Source organism: Hemitrygon akajei, chromosome 12, assembly GCF_048418815.1.
Source record: "Hemitrygon akajei chromosome 12, sHemAka1.3, whole genome shotgun sequence".
NCBI lineage: Eukaryota > Metazoa > Chordata > Chondrichthyes > Myliobatiformes > Dasyatidae > Hemitrygon > Hemitrygon akajei.
The window spans coordinates 46,665,703-46,684,452 of NC_133135.1; the positions used below are offsets into that span (position 1 = coordinate 46,665,703).

Consider the following 18,750-nt stretch of genomic DNA (forward strand, 5'->3'; position numbering starts at 1 on the left):
AAGTACAAGGTGGTAGGTGATGGTTGAAATCAGGAGAGGGGGAAGAAGTTAAGTAAAGAGCTGGGAAGTTGATTGACATCTGATGAGCTCATAATAGTTGGACTGAGAACACTTCCCGAAGGAACTCCTACATTGATATCCTGGGGCTGGACTAATTGACTTTCAATAACCACAGCCATCTTCTTTTGTACAACGTGTAATATGATCCATTGTGTCAGTTTTTAATTTTGCTGGCTAGATGTTAATGCAATTGTATAAGTCTTCATTTGGGATGTTGTACAGTCCTAAAGTGTCCTTTGTATTCTCAGTCGTCATCTGACAACGTCAAATTATGAACATCAGTCTGCCAATTTATTCCCTCCATTGCTTTCTATCTCATAGCCAATTCTCTGTCCATGGTAGTACATTACCTCAGATGTCATGTGCTCTTGTCTTGATTGATCTCTATGTGGGACTTAATCAAATTCATTCTGCAACTCTTAAGTGCACCATACTTTCTGGTTTCCTTATTATTTATTCTATCAATCACATGAGCCCTGATCTACTTCTCTGCTCTAATACAGTGCAGTGAAAGTTTGGAGATAAAGTACCTAATAGTGTTTTTTTTTACTATGACATGTTATAGCTGGCAAATTCTGTACCTAAATTCAAGAATACATGGTCATAATCACCATTCCTGGTGGTTTTCAGACAACAGCTTCTGATGACAATACTGTGTTGCATTTTACAGCTCCACTAATTTACCATCCCATTTGTCTTGCACCATCATCCTCATCACTAAGTACTTCTTTCTTTATCAGATATCTTTCACCACATCATTGGAAAGTATATAGAGGACATTCAAAAAATGTTGCTGGGATTTTAGTTAAGAGGAAAAGTGAATGATTTATACTTTGAGGGGTATGCTACAAGCAAGGAGAGGGAATAAATAAAAAGTGTACAAAATTCTGAGGTGCATAGAAAGAATAGATTAAATGGTTAGTGGTGGGAAGGGTGAGCTGCTTTAAGCTCCTGGGTGTCATCATCTTGGAGTTTCTATCCTGGGGAAAAAATACTGAAGCAAACATGAAGATACAGCAGTGGCTTACTCCTAGGAGATTGAGGAGATTTGGTACGTCACCAAACACACTTGTAATTTTCTATGTATAGTGAAGAGCATTCTGACTGGTGGCACAGTATGGAGGCTCCAGTGCACAGGAATGCAAGAGGCCACAGAGCGTTGTTACCTTGTTGTGGGCACAACCTTTGCTACCATAGAGTATATCTTCAAGAAGCAGAACTTCAAGAAGTTGACATCCAACATTTAGGATCCTCACTGTCCAGGACATGCACTCTTCCCATTATTACCATCAAGGAGGAGGTAAAGGAGCTTGAAGACCCACGCTCAATGATTTAGGAACAACCTGTTTCCCCCTCTCCCCCCGCTATCAGATTGCTGAATGGTCCATGAACCTATGAATACTACCTCTTTTTTCTTTGCGCTCTTTATTTATTTAAGCTTTATCTCACTGGAGTTGCCTGACATTCAGCAGAAAATGCCATTAACCAGACTGTAAGAAGGTACAACAGGAGGTGATAATTTTACCTTCCCTATCACCTTCCATCCAAATTACTGTTCTTTCCTCTTACAGTGAATTCCTGGAAACAGTCTAAAGATTTTTTTTGCACTGCCTCTATGGCAAGTTTTTTATGTTCTTAGATCAGGAGAGCAAAATTCTACACATTACTCCAGGTGACCTCTTAGCAAAGCTTAACACAATGTAATAAGACTTTCTTGCTTCTGTAATCAAACCCCCTCATTACAAAAATTGACGTATCATTTGCTCTTTAAATTGCCCAATGGCTTCAGTGACTTGTGTATAAGAACATCTACATTCTACTTCTCACTTTTCGTGTTAACTTACATTGCCATATTCTCACCCACTCACTTAGTTGTCTATTTTCCCCTGAAGCCACCTTACATCCTGCTCCATACTCACAATCCTGTCTTGATTAATACTGTTACCAAACTTGCAAATATGGCACTTGGTTCCCTCCACTGAACTGTTGATACAGATTGGGTTCTAAATATTGACCTCTGTGGTTCAGACAAAACTACTTTGATCTGAAGAGTCAACTCTATTGATTATCCCATAGATGCAGCATGACCTGCTAAATTTTAATGGTATTGTTTCAGGTAAATGGGGTGCATTTCTGCCACCATGATTATGTTCAGTTTTAAAACAAACTGGTGGTTTTGTGGTCATTTAAATAATGTAGAATTGCAAAGTTAAAAATTTCTGCATTATTTGTTCATTTCAAATAACATTAAGTGAAATTCTACTGAAAGTATACTGTGATAGAGTTGGCATTTAAAAGTCTTTGAGATGTTAGTTTGTATATTGTGATCTCAGTTTGCAACTTTGCCCTGTTAACATCTGCTATTTTGTAGGAGGGGAATTAAAAAGTTTGACAGGGATATGAATAACTATTACTAAAATATCATACTTGAACAATGCACATTATTTCCATGCTGAGCAGCAAACAGTAGTTGAGAGAATATTTTCTTTAATACTTTGTTCTGCTCTATAATCTATCTTTCTATTTTGGCTCAGACTTACAATGAATGCATTTGAAAAATTGCAGTTTTGTTGCATGCTGTGTACTGTCGATTTATTACAGAACTTGACCAACACCATCCACTTGCTCCTTCAAAATTATTCTAGTTAATCAGAAGCTAGAAAATGGTGCTGTGGTAGATGACGAGCTTTGATCCTGATGAATGGCCTGCTCCTATTTATCAAGCATTTGTTTTTGTTTGAGGTCCCAAGTGATTGGAAGCTCAGAGTCACCTGGACAGAACTGTGATGCTCAGTAAAGAACTTGCCCAATATATCTTTGGCCTCCCTGTAAAATAGGTCCTGCATGGATCAGCAAATGCGTAACATTAAATTAATAAAAGTACAAGTAAATTGTTGCTTCACCTGAAAGCAATATTCACAGCACTAACTAGTGGAAAAAGTTGAGGTAAAATTGCGTCTCCTATGTTTGTATCAGCAAGGAAAAAATCATGTTCTGTACCACTACTACGTGTACATTTATTAATGAATTTCCCACATATGATTGCAATGGTTATCAGTGGTCTTACTGCTGAGTTGGAGAACTGGTTTGTGCTCATGTGAATGCAGTATAAGGAGAGGGTATCAGAGTCCTTCAGATGAAATCTTAATCTAAGTTTGTGAACATTTGCTAAAATTTCGATTTTAACAGTTTTATTGTAATATTTGAAGAACAAGAAATTCTACTAAAGCTGTCATTTAAAAGATGCAGATAATCAAGTTATTAATTAAATTGCTTATAGAATTTTGTTTATTGTGCACAAAATTAATTTCCACCCTTTACTACATAAAATAGTGAGTCCAGTCCTTTGGTAAACCATTGCTAAAACATTCAGAATGTCTTAAACATATGATAAAGGACATAGAAATAAAAATTCTTTTGTCATACAATTGTGTTCAGTTCATTTTATTTCCAATGTAAATGTTAACAATATGACATGATTTATTGAATGGCATTGTTTTAACATGCATCAGGATTTCCTCTGAATTTGTGTAGTTTTTACCTCTGCTTCCTTGGAGCTTGATAGCAGGAATAGAACCAAAACTCATTGGACTATGACATTAACTGTAATTGGGTCTGAACTTGAAAGATTGACTGTCCATTAAACATTATAAATGCTGCCTGACCTGCTGAGTTCATTCAACATCTTGTGTGTTGCTCTAGGTTTTTAGTATGTACAATCTTTCTTGTGTCTTAGATTTGCTGTTAATCCTCTTAGTTCTTACTCTCATGTTTGGAAAGGACTGTACAGACATCCCCTTGAGGATTAATTTGGCACATTTGAACTGGCTTGACCTTCTGCTTGATAGATTTTCCTATCGTGATTCTAGCAACAGGAGAGCTGCGTCATTAGTGCTAGTTAAAGACATGCTGAAGTTCTTACAAATCAGTCCTTGTTCTGTTATGAAACAAAGAACAGGACAACTGTGAGGCAGGAAGAGGAGCAGAGTTGTTAAGAGGATATGGGTGTGTCAAATTAGTTTTATCAGTTGTAAAGGTTTTACCATCGTTATCATCTCTCAACCATATAACAATTACAGCACGGAAACAGGCCATCTCGGCCCTTCTAGTCCATGCCGAACGCTTACTTTCACCTAGTCCCACTGACCTGCTCTCAGCCCATAACCCTCCATTCCTTTCCTGTCCATATACCTATCCAATTTTTTTTTAAATGACAAAATCGAACCTGACTCTACCACTTCTACTGGAAGCTCGTTCTACACAGCTACCACTCTCTGAGTAAAGAAGTTCTCCCTTGTGTTACCCCTAAACTTTTGCCCCCTAACTCTCAACTCATGTCCTCTTGTTTGAATCTCCCCTACTCTCAATGGAAAAAGCCTATCCACGTCAACTCTATCTATCCCCCTCATAATTTTAAATACCTCTATCAAGTCCCCCCCCCCCAACCTTCTACGCTCCAAAGAATAAAGACCTAACTTGTTCAACCTTTCTCTGTAACTTAGGTGCTGAAACCCAGGTAGCAAATTATTGTTCTTGTTTTTTATATGTATTATCTTTTTCAGCACCAGGCAAGCATTTGGCACACTCACCCTTATTTCAGTGTTCATTGCCTAACATTCTTCTCCATCATTAGGAACCCCAATGCTATTTATAGTGGTATGTCAATCTATTGCCTGAACTGGTAATTCTGTAAAATCAAGTATTTTATTATGCAGTGCATTAGGGGTTCTGAATTACTATTGTTGCAGAAGGGAAATGGATCATAAGTTTCAAGGTATGATATCTTCAAAATATTTATTTGCAGTGGGCGAAACACTGTCTATTTATGAGCAGAACACAAGGGAGTTTCTTTATCCGGGTCAGAGGCTAACACCAAGCTATCCAGGAATGGACAGAGAACTATTAATGAAAAGATCAATTGATTTTCCTGTAAGTATTGATGTACAGTTAATGCAGAATATATATTACATTGCAACATATTTTCTAAAATTTCATTCTAGCAAGTAATCATCTTCAAGAAATTGAAGGTGAATTTAAGGTTTATCAAGTTCAAATATAGTACCTCTGCTGAAAGAGACAAGAATCCATTTTAGGCATATCGTATTAGAAAAAGGAAGTATTATTTTACTTTGACAGTATTATCACCCCTCTGCATAAGCAAGACAGTTTGCATAAATTGGGAAGCATTTATCTGCCCAGTGACCTAGATTAAACTTGGCTCCTGAAGGTAATAAGTCTGCTAGGCTAACTTATTACGCAGCTCAGTATACACAATGCTCTTCCACACATCACAGCTTCTTCTGTACTGTGCTTTCTGACTGAGCAGCAACTAACATGATCTTTTTGAACAGCACTAGTGACAAGAATGGAGAACTTAATAGGATACAACACTTGAAAATTGCATGCAAATTTGCTAAGATTTTACATTTGAAAAATTTAATTCAAACTTTTTCCAACAGCATAATATCAAACTATTAATCCAAAGCTTCTTAGCTAACCTTAAAGTAGAATCTGATTTTAATGGAAACAGTTGTGTTTTAAATATTATTTATATTTATAATTATTGTAGTTCATCATCCTTGTATGACAATGTATATTTTAAATCCTTTTCTTTCAATTTTAAACTGTAACCCTTTTCAATCTTTATAGACTACTCCCATGCTGTGGGGGTTGGAGAGCTTATTCTTATGGTTTTCTGTAATGCAAATCTGTGTTATCTGCACATACATCAAGAATTGAGTTGATAGCAACATATTGTGTTATTTATTGGCTTTTCATGTAAATTTCTGGGAAGTAAATTTTATTATGCATCTCAAACTTGTATGATTAAGGAATTCTGTAAGCGTGAATTTCTGTTATCTAAATTTCAGTAATACGGGGATTGACTGTATTTGAATATAAGCTGAGAGAAGTATCATTTTTTATTTTCTTACGGGTAGAAAATTCAAGTTATTTTTGGTTGAGAGAGAAGTTTATTTCTAGAACTAGGTTTCTGGAGATCTATGACTCCAAATTAGCAGCTGATGACTTCACAAATGGAATCAATGCCAATTCAGTTCCAATGTTTTTGTTGCCTATTAGCAAATTAGGCAGGCATTGAATGTAGCATGTGATGATGCAGTGATTAGATTTTGGAGTTTATTGAGAATTAGTGGCCATTGGAAAGTGCTCAAGAAGACTTGTTTCTTTGTTCTTACCAGTAAGAACAGGAATTCCATTGCCTTCCCAGCAAGACTATGGACTTGGTCTAGTCTGCTCACTTCCTGAACCCAATTCCCTACCCACAGAATTTACATGTAGATTGGCTGGATACTTAATTTGAGTATACCTGGTGTTACGTACCCTGTAACTGGGTGTCTAACCAGCAGAGAAAGAAGAATCCGTTGGAGTCTGGTGGTACCAAACTAAAGGTGTTTATTAATAAAAATAAGCAAAACCATATCAATAATGCAAAGATATATATATATATCAAGTTAGCAGTAATAAACCTAAAAGTGTAGGAATAATAATAATCAATAATAAACAAGCTCTATCGATGTCTAGGGGTAAATAAATTGTCATAGAAAAGTATAAAGTTCAGTTCAGTTCATGAGTGCTGATGTAGTTATGGTTGTTGTATTGTAATCGTTGGAGAGAGAGAGAGAGAGAGCGAGCGAGATGTAACAGCTACAGTCAGGCAAACCTTCCTTTGCTGTCTTAATCCGTCGTATCGGTGTGGTCATTCAGTTATGACCACTCCATCCTTCTGCTAGACCGTTCTTCTGTGGTGGACTCGTCACCCTGGCATGAGTGGACACACACACAAGTCCCCACCAGCCCTGCTTTTACACTGATAGCCTTACTGACCAACCTCCTGGTTCGGTCTTCGAAGCCCCCACCTTTCTTGTGGGTTCCAACACTCAATCAGTGTCCACTGGCGTGTCTGGAGGGTGTCTCTCCAGACCTGTCTTTTTATCCCTACTCACGGGGACTCGGCTATCCATCAATTCTGAATGACTGTGTCCATCAAATAAGGCCACTCCTTCAGTCCACTGAGGAATGTTTATGAGCAAACTATTGTCCTTGCAGCGAAACAGTAAATAATTCAAAAAGGAGTCACAATACGGTTAATCAGCAATTTCCCCCTCTCTCTTATCTATCGCCGATGTTCTTGTTTGTTTTTCCGTCTCTCTTTCTCATGGTCAGCATAGCAACAGTAATAGTTTGTGTTTCTCGGCGGGGGATGGTTAACTCTTCACCCCATTGTCCATCAGGTCTGTTCATCGCCCATGACACTGGGAAACAACATTGGTGTGAATCAGTGGCCTCTGATGTTAGCATCATGAGCTGGAAATCTGCCTATTGCACAAATAAAGCTCTGGTTTTGTTTTTTTTTTAAGTGGTATATTTTGGAATCATGTCTGAAGACCAAATTGCTGACAGTTATTTACAAGATTTTTCAGTGCATATTGGAAACATATTGCGAAAGTGAATGTAGGTTAAGTGTAGAGTGCCAGCTTAAATGTGTTAGAAAATTGTTCTTGATGCTTTTGCAAATAAGCTATTATGATTGTGCTTGTATCAGCAGCACCACATTTTCACAACAATGCCATTGCTGTCTCTGACCAAAGTTTATCTCAGTGAATTAAGGAGTTAATGATATTATGAATTGTTGGCTCACCATTGAATTCACCATTGGTGGACATTGATTGTCATTAAATCCTTTGCAAAAACATAATATTAGAAGACTGATGTCATTTCACAGACAAGGCAGACCTACATATCATTAGAAATATCACCTTCAAAATTCGAGTTGAACTTTTAACCATTTTGGCCTAAAATTATAAAAAGGCTTATCAGATCTCTTCTGATATTGTAACTGTGGGTTAAGGAAAAGGTGTTATGATGATAACAACATTGTAGTACTTGATGGATTATATATTTTTTTGCATGTAAAATTTGGTTAAATTTTTCTGAATATAGAACTTGCTTCCATAAATACTATTATATGACAGTTTTTTTTTGGAGGAACACTGAAGAAATAGCAGCCTTTCATTATTGATATATTTATAAGGCATTTAAAATGGTTCTTGAAAAAATATTCAAGGTCATTTCAAAACAAAGTTCTAATAATCAAGATTTATCCTCTTGTCATAATATGATCATGTGTTAGTGGCTAAGTTGTTTATATATTGAAATACTTAAATTAACATTTGAATGCCTATTAAAATATTTTGTTTGAACTACTTATTGTCCTCAAAAAGATATTTCATTCAGCAGGGAAGATTAAATACATTCAATCTACAATTTGCAGTTTCTCAAGATCCATTAGAAATAAGAGCACACATTTTACTAAATTAAAGCAACCTTCAAGGGATTAATGTGGTGGGCACTATGTGTATATTATAATATTCAGATTGCCTTTCTGTCATCCAACCAAATAGATCTTGCTCATTGCTATTAACATCAAATCTATCACAAAGAAAAATTTGCTCAATTCCTTTTCAGTTGATTGCTGATTAGGAATTGCCCTTTCTCAAAATATGTTTGCTCATTTATCTGTTTCAGACAATATACCTTGGGAGTTGAGATATTCCTGTATTTTCATTGAAGACTCTTAGGATAGCCACAAGACTTTTTGTCTTGAACACCCCACTACAGGCAATAATCTTCTGGAGCTAGTTATTAAGGTTAAGCTCAAAGTCAAAGTTGAGTTTATTGTCTTGTGCACAAATACATGTATGCACCTGACCAATTAAAAACTTACTTGCAGCAGTATGATAGACACATGTAAGCAGTATTTGTGAGAAAAACGTGCAAGATTTTGATAAACAAAGTTAATCAGAATAAAAAAAGTTCATTTTTGTGTAAAGTGGTCAGAGTGTTAATAATGTTGCTAAGCTGTAGTAATTAGATTTAGCTGGTTGGTTAAGAACATCCTTGGTGCACCTCAAGAATGTATGCTTAACTGACTGCTGTACTCTCTCTACACCCATAACTGTGTGTCTAGGCACAGTTCAAATGCCATCTATAAATTTGCTATTGTTGGCAGAATTTCAGATGGTGACAAGAAGGTGTACAGGAGCAAGCGAAGTGGTGCCACAGCAACAACCTTACACTCCATGTCAGTAAGACCATAGAACTGATTGTGGACTTCAGAAAGTGTAAGATGGGCAGGTCAGCAGGAGACGCTCATGGAGTGAGCACTGTTTCAGATTCGCTCCATAACCTTTACTTTTTTTAACCTATGATCACCCTTATTTAACTTATTTTTACCTACACCAAAAGATTCTTGTTACTTTTTTGGACTTATCTTTAAGAGTTTATTGTGAATTTTTGAAGAAAGGAATACAGAAATGGCTCTTAGATCTAAAAGGCGAGAACATGGGAAGGATTTTAACAGTAACGGAAAGAAAAAGACGACTGATCCTAAGGGCACTGAATTGACTTATGAAATGTTATTGGAGGTTTTAAATCAAAAATTTGAAGAACAACGACAAATTTTTAAACAAGATATAAAGGCTTTTCAAGATTATATGGATAAGACGGATTCAGTAGTTAACCAGCAGCAAGTTCTAATCGCAACTCTGCAAGAAGACGCTCGGAAGCAAGATTTGATAATTGAAAAATTGGAGCAGAACTTACTTTCGATGATTAAGCAAGTGGAAACAGTTAAAGCCAAGAGTGTCGACTTTGAGAATCGGTCCAGAAGACAGAACCTACGCATACTTGGTCTCCTGGAAGGTATTGAACAAGGGGACCCCTCGAAGTATTTTGCTCAACTTTTAAAGGATGCGTTCCCTTCTGTATTCCCAGACAGTCCTCCGTTACTCGATCGTGCTCACAGAATTATGCGTCGATCATCAAGTGCTTCAGCTAAACCCACCGGTTGTAATTGTCCGATTTCACTATGTGCATGTTAAAGAGCAACTTATTCGTGTGGCTCGGCGTGTAGGGATGGTCAAATTTCAAGATCACAATTTTCGTTTAGTAGAAGACTTTAGTCCAGAAGTAATGAAGGCAAGGCTTCTTTTTAAACCTCTGATGTCTGAATGTTATGAGAAAAATCTAAAACCTGCTCTCTTATACCCAGCGAAGTTCAGAATATCGCCTCTGAATGCACCAAGGCGAGTTTTCCTTTCTACATCTGATGCGAGAAGCTTTCTGGATGAGAACTTCCCTACTGCTATGGACACTCATTCCAAATAAATGAGTGATTTTGATCGTGCAAGATGGTTTTTATTTCCAAAACCAGATTTTGTTTCTGGCTATTGGTGTAGGTTTACTCTATATTTTATACTCTAGTTGAAGTTTTTTTTTCTCGACATGCTAATCTTTTTATTTTACTTACTTCAGCCACTGTACTTTATCTTTGGTCATTATTATTAATCCTTCGAAGGTGAATTTTTTTTTACTAAGATGGCGGTTTCTTCTCTAAAATATTTTTGGCTTTTTTTTATTTCGCCATTTTATTTTCTCTTGTCTTCTTCCTATAATGCATCTTTTATCATAGTTTAAATTTTTTTAGTTTGTTTGGGTTTTAACCCGATTTATAAGTTACTAGTGATTATACTCTTTTTGTTTTTTTTTACTACCAATTATATTAAGTGGTTTGGTTTTTGTATAGTGATTATTATTTCTTTAGAGTTTGGGTGGATCTTTTTTTTATCCTTTATATACGGAGTTGTCTTCTGCTGATATGGGGGTAGATTTAGTTTCATCTTTTCTTTTTCCCAGCCTATCCCTTGCTGGGATAGTCTTGTTTTTTCTTCTTAGGTGCGGGGTGGGAGGTCTTTTTCTAATTCTTATGTTTCTTTTATCAGTTTTTTTTAGTTTTTTCATTTGGGCTGATTTTAAACTACAAAAATGTCCGCGATGTCGTCACTTCCGGGTCCTCCCCTTATTTTTGTTCCTGTTCCGGGTGCATGAGTTTATAAATTGGTTAACGCTTTATATACCAAAGGGTTGATTTCAGAACTATGGCTCAGACCATTAATTTTGTCTCTTGGAATACTAATGGCTTAAACCATCCGATTAAACGGAAAAAGATTTTCAAAGTATTCCAAAGACTTAATGCTCATATTATTTTTGCACAAGAAACTCATGTGAGGAAAGAGGATAATTATCACTTTTTTAGGTTTTGGAGGGTTCAACAGTATCATTTGAATTCGAATGCCAAAGTAAAGGGAGTTTCAATTTTTATTGACTCCTCTATTGCATTTGTCCAACATGATATCTTTTCGGATCCGAATGGTAGATTTTTGTTAATTACTGGCTTTTTAACAAAAAGGTTGCTATGGTTAATGTTTATGCTCCAAATGTGGATTGTCCCGATTTTTTTAAGTCCTTATTTACTTCTCTACCTAATCTAAATGAATATAAGTTAATAATGGGTGGTGACTTTAATTGTTGTTTAAATCCTTTGATGGACAAATCTATATCTACTCAGACTTTACCTAATAAGTCGACCACTTGTATTAACTCTTTTTTGACTGATAATGGAATTTTTGATATTTCGAGATTTCGGCATTCTAAGGACAAAGAGTTTTCATTTTTCTCACATGTTTATCATTCCTACTCGAGAATTGATTATTTTTTTATTGACTCTTGTTTTATTCCATCGGTAATTGGTTGTAATTATGATATTATAGCCATCTCTGACCATGCTTCATTAAAACTTTCTATTAAATTTACGGATACAGCTTCTAGTGCTAGACAATGGTGATTTGATTCTACTTTACTGCAAGATCCGGATTTTATTAAATTTATGAAGGAACAGATCGATTTCTTCTTTTTAACTAATTCCACGGATGATATTTCTTGCGGAACACTTTGGGACACTTTTAAAGCATATATACGTGGACAGATTATCTCCTACTCTGTTAGTCTGAGAAAACACATCAAGAAGGAAACTCTTTTGTTGGTTGATAAAATTAAAGAGATTGACAAGAAATATTCGATTACTCCTAGTAAGGAGCTTTACAAACAAAGGGTTGAACTTCAAATGGAACATAGTTTATTACTTACATCTTCGATTGAAAATCAATTAATGAAAACCAGATCTGATTTTTATATACATAGTGATAAATCGGGTAAACTGTTAGCTAGTCAATTGAAGAATGCTTTGGTTAAACGTCAAATTACTAAGATCCGTCAGCAGAATGGGGACCTGACAGTTAACCATGATGAGATAAATAAATCATTTCAAGATTTTTATACCTCCCTGTATCATTCCGAATTTCCTCATGATCGTAATACCATGTGTGATTTTCTTGGGAAATTGAATTTTCCAAAATTATCATCAGATGATCTTTCAATATTAGAAACTCCTATTACGGATGCAGAAATTAAAGGGGTTATTTCCTCTATGAATTCTGGGAAAGCACCAGGTCCAGATGGGTATACAGTAAAATTTTTAAAATGTTTTTCCGCTATTCTTTCTCCTTGGTTATGCAGGGTTTTTGAAGAAGCAATTAGATTGGGCAATTTGCCACAATCTTTTTATAGAGCTTCCATTTCTTTAATATTGAAGAAAGATAAAGACCCTACTGACTGTGCATCCTATAGACCAATATCTTTATTGAATGTAGATTCCAAGATCTTTTCCAAGTTACTGGCATCCAGGCTGGAGAAGGTATTACCCCAAATTATTTCGGAAGATCAACCCGGTTTTATTAAAAATCGCTATTTTTTCAATGTTAGGAGATTATTGAATATTGTTTATACTCCTTCACATAGCACTTCAGAATGTGTCATTTCATTAGATACGGAGAAAACATTTGATAGAGTTGAATGGCCATACTTATTTAATGTGCTTGAGAAGTTTAATTTTAGTCCGACATTCATTTCCTGGATTAAACTGATATATCATACTCCAGTAGCCTCGGTGCTTACTAACAATCAAAGATCTCCCTTTTTTCGTTTATTTCGAGGTACTAGACAAGGCTGTCCTCTTAGTCCATTATTATTTGATATTGCTTTAGAACCCTTGGCAATTGCTATCAGAGAATCACAGAACATTTTTGGCATTAATCGTGGGACAGATATACATAAGTTATCATTATATGCAGATGATTTATTATTATTTATTTCTGATCCTGAGAAATCTATTCCTGCAGTTTTATCATTGTTGGCTCAATTTAGTGATTTTTCCGGGTATAAATTAAATCTTATTAAGAGTGAATTGTTTCCTTTAAATAGACAGGTTCCAATTTATGGAAATTTACCTTTTAAATTAGTTAATGACATTTATTTAGGGATTAAAATCACAAAAAACTATAAAGACTTATTTAAGGTTAATTTTTTACCCTTAATCGATCAGATTAAATGTTTGTTTACTAAGTGGTCACCACTATCTTTATCTCTGATGGGTCGGATTAATGCTATTAAGATGGTTATTTTACCCAAGTTTTTATATATAGTTCAAGTGGTACCTATTTTTATTCCGAAATCTTTCTTTGCTAATGTTGATTCAAAAATTTCCTCATATATATGGCAGAATAAATATCCTAGGTTAGGTAAAATTTATTTACAGAAGGCAAGGAAGGAAGGTGGATTGGCATTGCCTAATTTTAGATTTTATTATTGGGCAGTTAATATCCGATACTTGATATGTTGGTTAAAGGATTGGGATATATCTTTTAGCCCTCATTGGGTGAACCTGGAAATTAAATCTGTACAAGGATTTGCATTGGGTTCTATTTTAGGGACTTCTCTTCCCTTTGCTCTTTCTAAATTGCCGAAACGAATTGATAACCCGATAGTTAAACATACTTTACGTATATGGTTTCAATTTCCGAAATTTTTTGGGTTGACTCAGTTTGTTTTAAATATGCCTTTTGTATCCAATTGCTTTTTTTATCCTTCTATTATAGACCAAGCTTATTCAGCTTGGAAGACTAAAGGATTACTACGATTTTCCGATTTATTTTTGGATAATTGTTTTATGTCTTTTGAGCAATTATCTAATAAATATAATTTGCCTAGATTTCATTTTTTTAGATATTTATAGATTAGGAATTTCTTAAATACTGTACTTCCTACTTTTCCAAATTTTGTGTCTTCAGGTATTTTGGAGAATTTGTTTGAACTAAATCCTTTTCAGAAAGGGCTAATATCAAAACTTTACAATATAATTATGAAGATACGTTCAGAGCCCTTTTATAAGACTAAAAATGATTGGGAAAGAGTACTTAACCTTACTATCCCTATTGAGAATTGGGATAAAATTCTTCAATTAGTTAATACATCATCTGTATGTGCTAAACATTCATTAATACAGTTTAAAGTTGTGCACAGGGCTCAAATGTCCAAGGATAAATTGGCTCGTTTTTATTCCTATATAAATCCTATTTGTGACAGATGTCATTCTGAGATAGCCTCTTTAACTCATATGTTCTGGTCGTGTCCGCTTTTGAAAAAATATTGGAAAGATATTTTTGATATTATTTCTGCGGTATTGAACATTGATTTACAACCACATCCTATTACTGCAATTTTTGGTTTACCAATGATGGATTCACACCATTTATCTTCTTCCGCTTGTCGAATGATTGCATTTCTTACATTAATGGCTAGAAGATCTATTTTGTTGAATTGGAAAGAAATTAATCCTCCTACCATATTTCATTGGTTTTCTCAAACTATGTTATGTCTACATTTAGAAAAAATTAGAAGTGTTGTATTTGATACTTCTATTAAATTTGAAAAGATATGGAGACCATTTATTCAATATTTTCATATGATGTAATATGACCCTGTTCCAAGCCTATTTGTTTTTCCAGTTTCGATTTTATATATGTTGAGAGGATCAGAGTTGATGACACTGATGATTTTGTATTTTTATGAGATATTATAAACAGCCCTTTTTCCCCCATTTTTTCTTTTTTCTTTCTTTTTTTTTCTTTATTAGTTATTAGATTATTAGATTAGTTTTCTTTTGCATATTTTTTTCTTTTTCTTTTTTCTGTTTTTTTAAATATATACTATGATATACCTAGGTTTGCCTTGTTTATTTGTATTTTGTACCGTTCATGATTTGGGAATACTCATTTATACTGTAATCATTGCTTATGTATTCTTTCATGTTTAGTTGAAATGTGTATGTTTGTAATCCCATTATCTTTGTGTTAATTTTAATTTTATTTTGTTGATATTAATAACAATAATAAAAAGATTGAGAAAGAAAGAAAGAAAGAAAGTGTAAGATGAAAATATGCCAGTCCTCTAGAGGGATCAGAAGTGTAAAGAGAGAGCAATTTCAAGTTCCTGGGTATCAGCTTCTCTGTGGATCTATGCTGGGCCCAATGTATTTATGCTACAAAGAAGGTACTGCAGCAGCTATATTTCAGTAGAAGTTTGAGGAGATTTGGTATGTTACCAAAGACGCTCCCAAATTTCTACAGATGTACCATGGAGAGCATTTTAACTGGCTGCAAAACATCTGATATGGAGGTGGGGGGGTGTATTTGGGGGCTACTGCACAGGATTAAAAGAAGCTGCAGAAAGTTGTGAACTCTATCAGCTGCATCATGGGCACTATCCTCTGTAGCATCCAGAACATCTTCAAGAAGTGAAGCATCAAAAAGCATCCATCAGTTCCCCAGCATCCACAACATGCCCTCTTCTCATTGCTACCTTGAGGAAGGAGGTACAGAAGGATGAAGGCACACATTCAATGATTCAGGAACAACTTCTTCCCTTCTGCCATCAGATTTCTGAATGGACATTGAATCTATGTACACTACCTCGCTACTTATTTAACTATTTTATGTATATACAATAAATATACTTATTGTAATTCACAGTTTTTATTACTATGTATTGTGTTGCTGCTATGAAAGGCCCAAATTTCACAACATATGCCAGTGATATTAAATCTGATTTTGGATGAAGGAAAGTAGCTGTTCTTGAACTTGGTAGCATGGGACTTCGGACTACTCTATCTCCTGCCTGATGATAGCTGTGAAAAGATGGCATGGTGCAGATGGTGGGGATTTTTTATATTAAATATTGCCTCCTGTAGGTAATACAAGTTGTGGGAGGGATATGCCCGGGATGTGGGTAGAATCCAATACTTCAGTTTGTTATGCTCCTGCACCTTTGAATTGCCATTGAAGATCATGATGTAACCAGCCAGGGTACATTTAAGTGTAGGTTTTAGTGTTCAATGATAAGCTGAACTTTCTTAATCTCCTGAGAAAGTAATGACACTGGCATGATTTCCTTGTGATTGCATCTATGTACTGGCCCAGGATGAGCCATCGGATAGAGTAACACCCAGGAATTTAAAATTATTGACTCTTTGGTGTAGACCAGTGCATGATCATCCTCTTTCCCCTTCCTGAAGTCAACAATCAGCTCTTTAGTTTAGCTGATAAGCGAGAGGTTTTTGCAGTACTTATTCAACCATATAACCTATCTTGCTCCTGTAAGTTGACCCATCACCACCTGTAATTCATCCATCAACAGTGGCGCTGTAGTAGATTTGAAGATGATATAGGAGCTGTGTTTAGCCACACAGTCATGTATGTATGGAGACAGAACAGAGAGCTAAGCACACAGGCTTGAGTTGTACCTGTGTTAGTGGTTAGTGAAGAGGAGCTGCAACTTTCCTAAAACTGTATAAGAATTGGATGTAAGAATGATATAAACTAGAAACTTCTGCCACTGCTAGCATTGCCACAAGGCAGATGACTGTTTCTAAAGCAGAACAGAAGCCGTTGGAGGAAAAGTATTGAGTGAAGATATGAGCAGGAGGTCATTAAAGGAAAATAACAGGTGCAGTGCACATTTATGTAGTGCTTTAATAAACAAAACATTCCTAAGAACTTTATCAAACAATATGAAGACTGCATACAGTTTTCAAAAGCCTTGTTAAAAGCGTGGGTATATGGAGAATCTTAAAGGAGCAAGCTCAGATGAGAGAGAGAGAGAGAGAGAAATTTTATGAGAGGGTGAAAGGGTATAGAGAGGTATATCAACGGAGGTCTGTGAGTTGGATGTTCATGCCGACAGGTAGGAGGCTACCTAGGCGGGAGATAAGGTACTGCTCCATCGACCTGCATGTGGCCTAATCTTGACGGTAGAGGAGGCCATGGACAGACATGTCGGAGTGGGAGTGGTCTGTGGAATTGAAGTGTGTGGCCGGCATGTAGCCTCCTACCTGCCGGCATGCGATGGAGCAATACCTTATCTCCCGCCTAGGTAGCCTCCTACCTGCTGGTATGAACATTCAACTCACAGACCTCCGTTGATACCCCTGCCCCCCCCTTACCCCCATCCCTATCTATTATTTTAGTCTGGTTCTCTTTCTCTCTCTTTCCCCCCTCACTATAATCTCCCCCCCCCCCCAGCCCTACCTTTCTTTCTCTTTTATTTCCCATAATTCTCCACCTTCCCCCAGCCCATTTCCCTCCAGCCTATCACTTCCCAGCTCTCTACTTCATCCCTCCTCCCACTTCTTATCCCCCCTTGACCATCCCATGTTACTTCACTCCTGATGAAGGGTTTCGGCCCAAAACGTCATCACTACCTCCTCCCATAGATGCTGTCTGGCCTGCTGAGTTCTGCCAGCATTTTGTGTTTTTATTTATTTCCAGCATCTGCAGATTCACTCGTGTTGAAGTGATATGGATCATGTCCAAGCAGAAGGAATTAGTTTAAATCAGCATTGTTGTCTTATAGACATTGTAGACTAAAGGGCCTGTTCCTGTGTTATAATGTTCTATGAAAGAAATAGAAAAAGGATTAGAGATGTGATTAGAAAAAGATATGACTAAGTGATCAGAGATGTTTTTTTAATAATTTAGGTCATGGAAATAAATAAATTACAGAAGATGCAAAATGGGCAGCTATGAACAAGGATGGTGAAGTTTGTTTGGGTAGAGAGATTAAGCAAAGCAAGGGAGGGCAATAAATGCAGGTGAGATTGCCAGAGGGTCGAGCTGGAGATTAATGTTACTTAGAGCAAGTATTAAGGGAAAATAAACATTTTTGGGATATTTGGTGAGCAATGACAAGAAAATGTCAAGAGTTTTCTAATATAATTTGCCAGATGAGCAGGTGGGCAAACAGGCCATTTTATCTCAAACTTTGTTTCACCCTTAAAGCTCTGCAAAAATCAGAGGAACAACAAAAAATAAGAATGGTCCACCAAACCTATTGCAGATGATTAGAAGAATTCTTGCAGCAATTAAGCCCTCTGATTTTTCAGATTGCAAATATTTATTCAGCCTCAGTTTTTTTTTAATAAATTTGTTTTATTGAATTTTCAAATGGTTACAGAAGGGGAAAAAAAATCAACCCTTCCCCCCCTCCCCCCTAACATACCCCTTTAGAAAGAGAAAAAAAAGAGAAAGAAAAAAGAAAGAAAGAAAGAATGCCTGGATATTGGAAGATCCCCACATGCTCCATGGAGTTCATAATAGCTTTAGTATGTATATTTATTTCTTTCCCCAAATAACCAATAATTTTATCTTCGGAGCACCTATATATTTAATCCACACACAAAATGCTGGTGGAACACAGCAGACTAGGCAGCATCTATAGGGAGAAGCGCTGTCGACGTTTCGGGCCGAGACCCTTCGTCAGGACGCCTGACGTCTCGGCCCAAAAAGTCGACAGCGCTTCTCCTTATAGATGCTGCCTAGCCTGCTGTGTTCCACCAGCATTTTGTGTGTGCTGTTTGAATTTCCAGCATCTGCAGATTTC

The 18,750-nt window shown here is 36.2% G+C and overlaps 1 protein-coding gene across 4 annotated transcripts in view; it reads left to right on the plus strand.

Annotated features, from left to right (window-relative positions):
• spata6 (spermatogenesis associated 6) overlaps nt 1-18,750 on the plus strand; it is a 134,668-nt gene that overhangs the window by 72,027 nt on the left and 43,891 nt on the right. For all 4 annotated transcript variants that reach the window (XR_012101032.1, XM_073063041.1, XM_073063043.1 and 1 more), the window contains one exon: nt 4,865-4,989. Coding sequence is in view for 3 of the 4 variants with exons in the window: in XM_073063041.1 (XP_072919142.1) it covers nt 4,865-4,989 (125 nt within the window). In the remaining variant the exon portion in view is untranslated. The remainder of the gene's footprint in view (nt 1-4,864; nt 4,990-18,750) is intronic.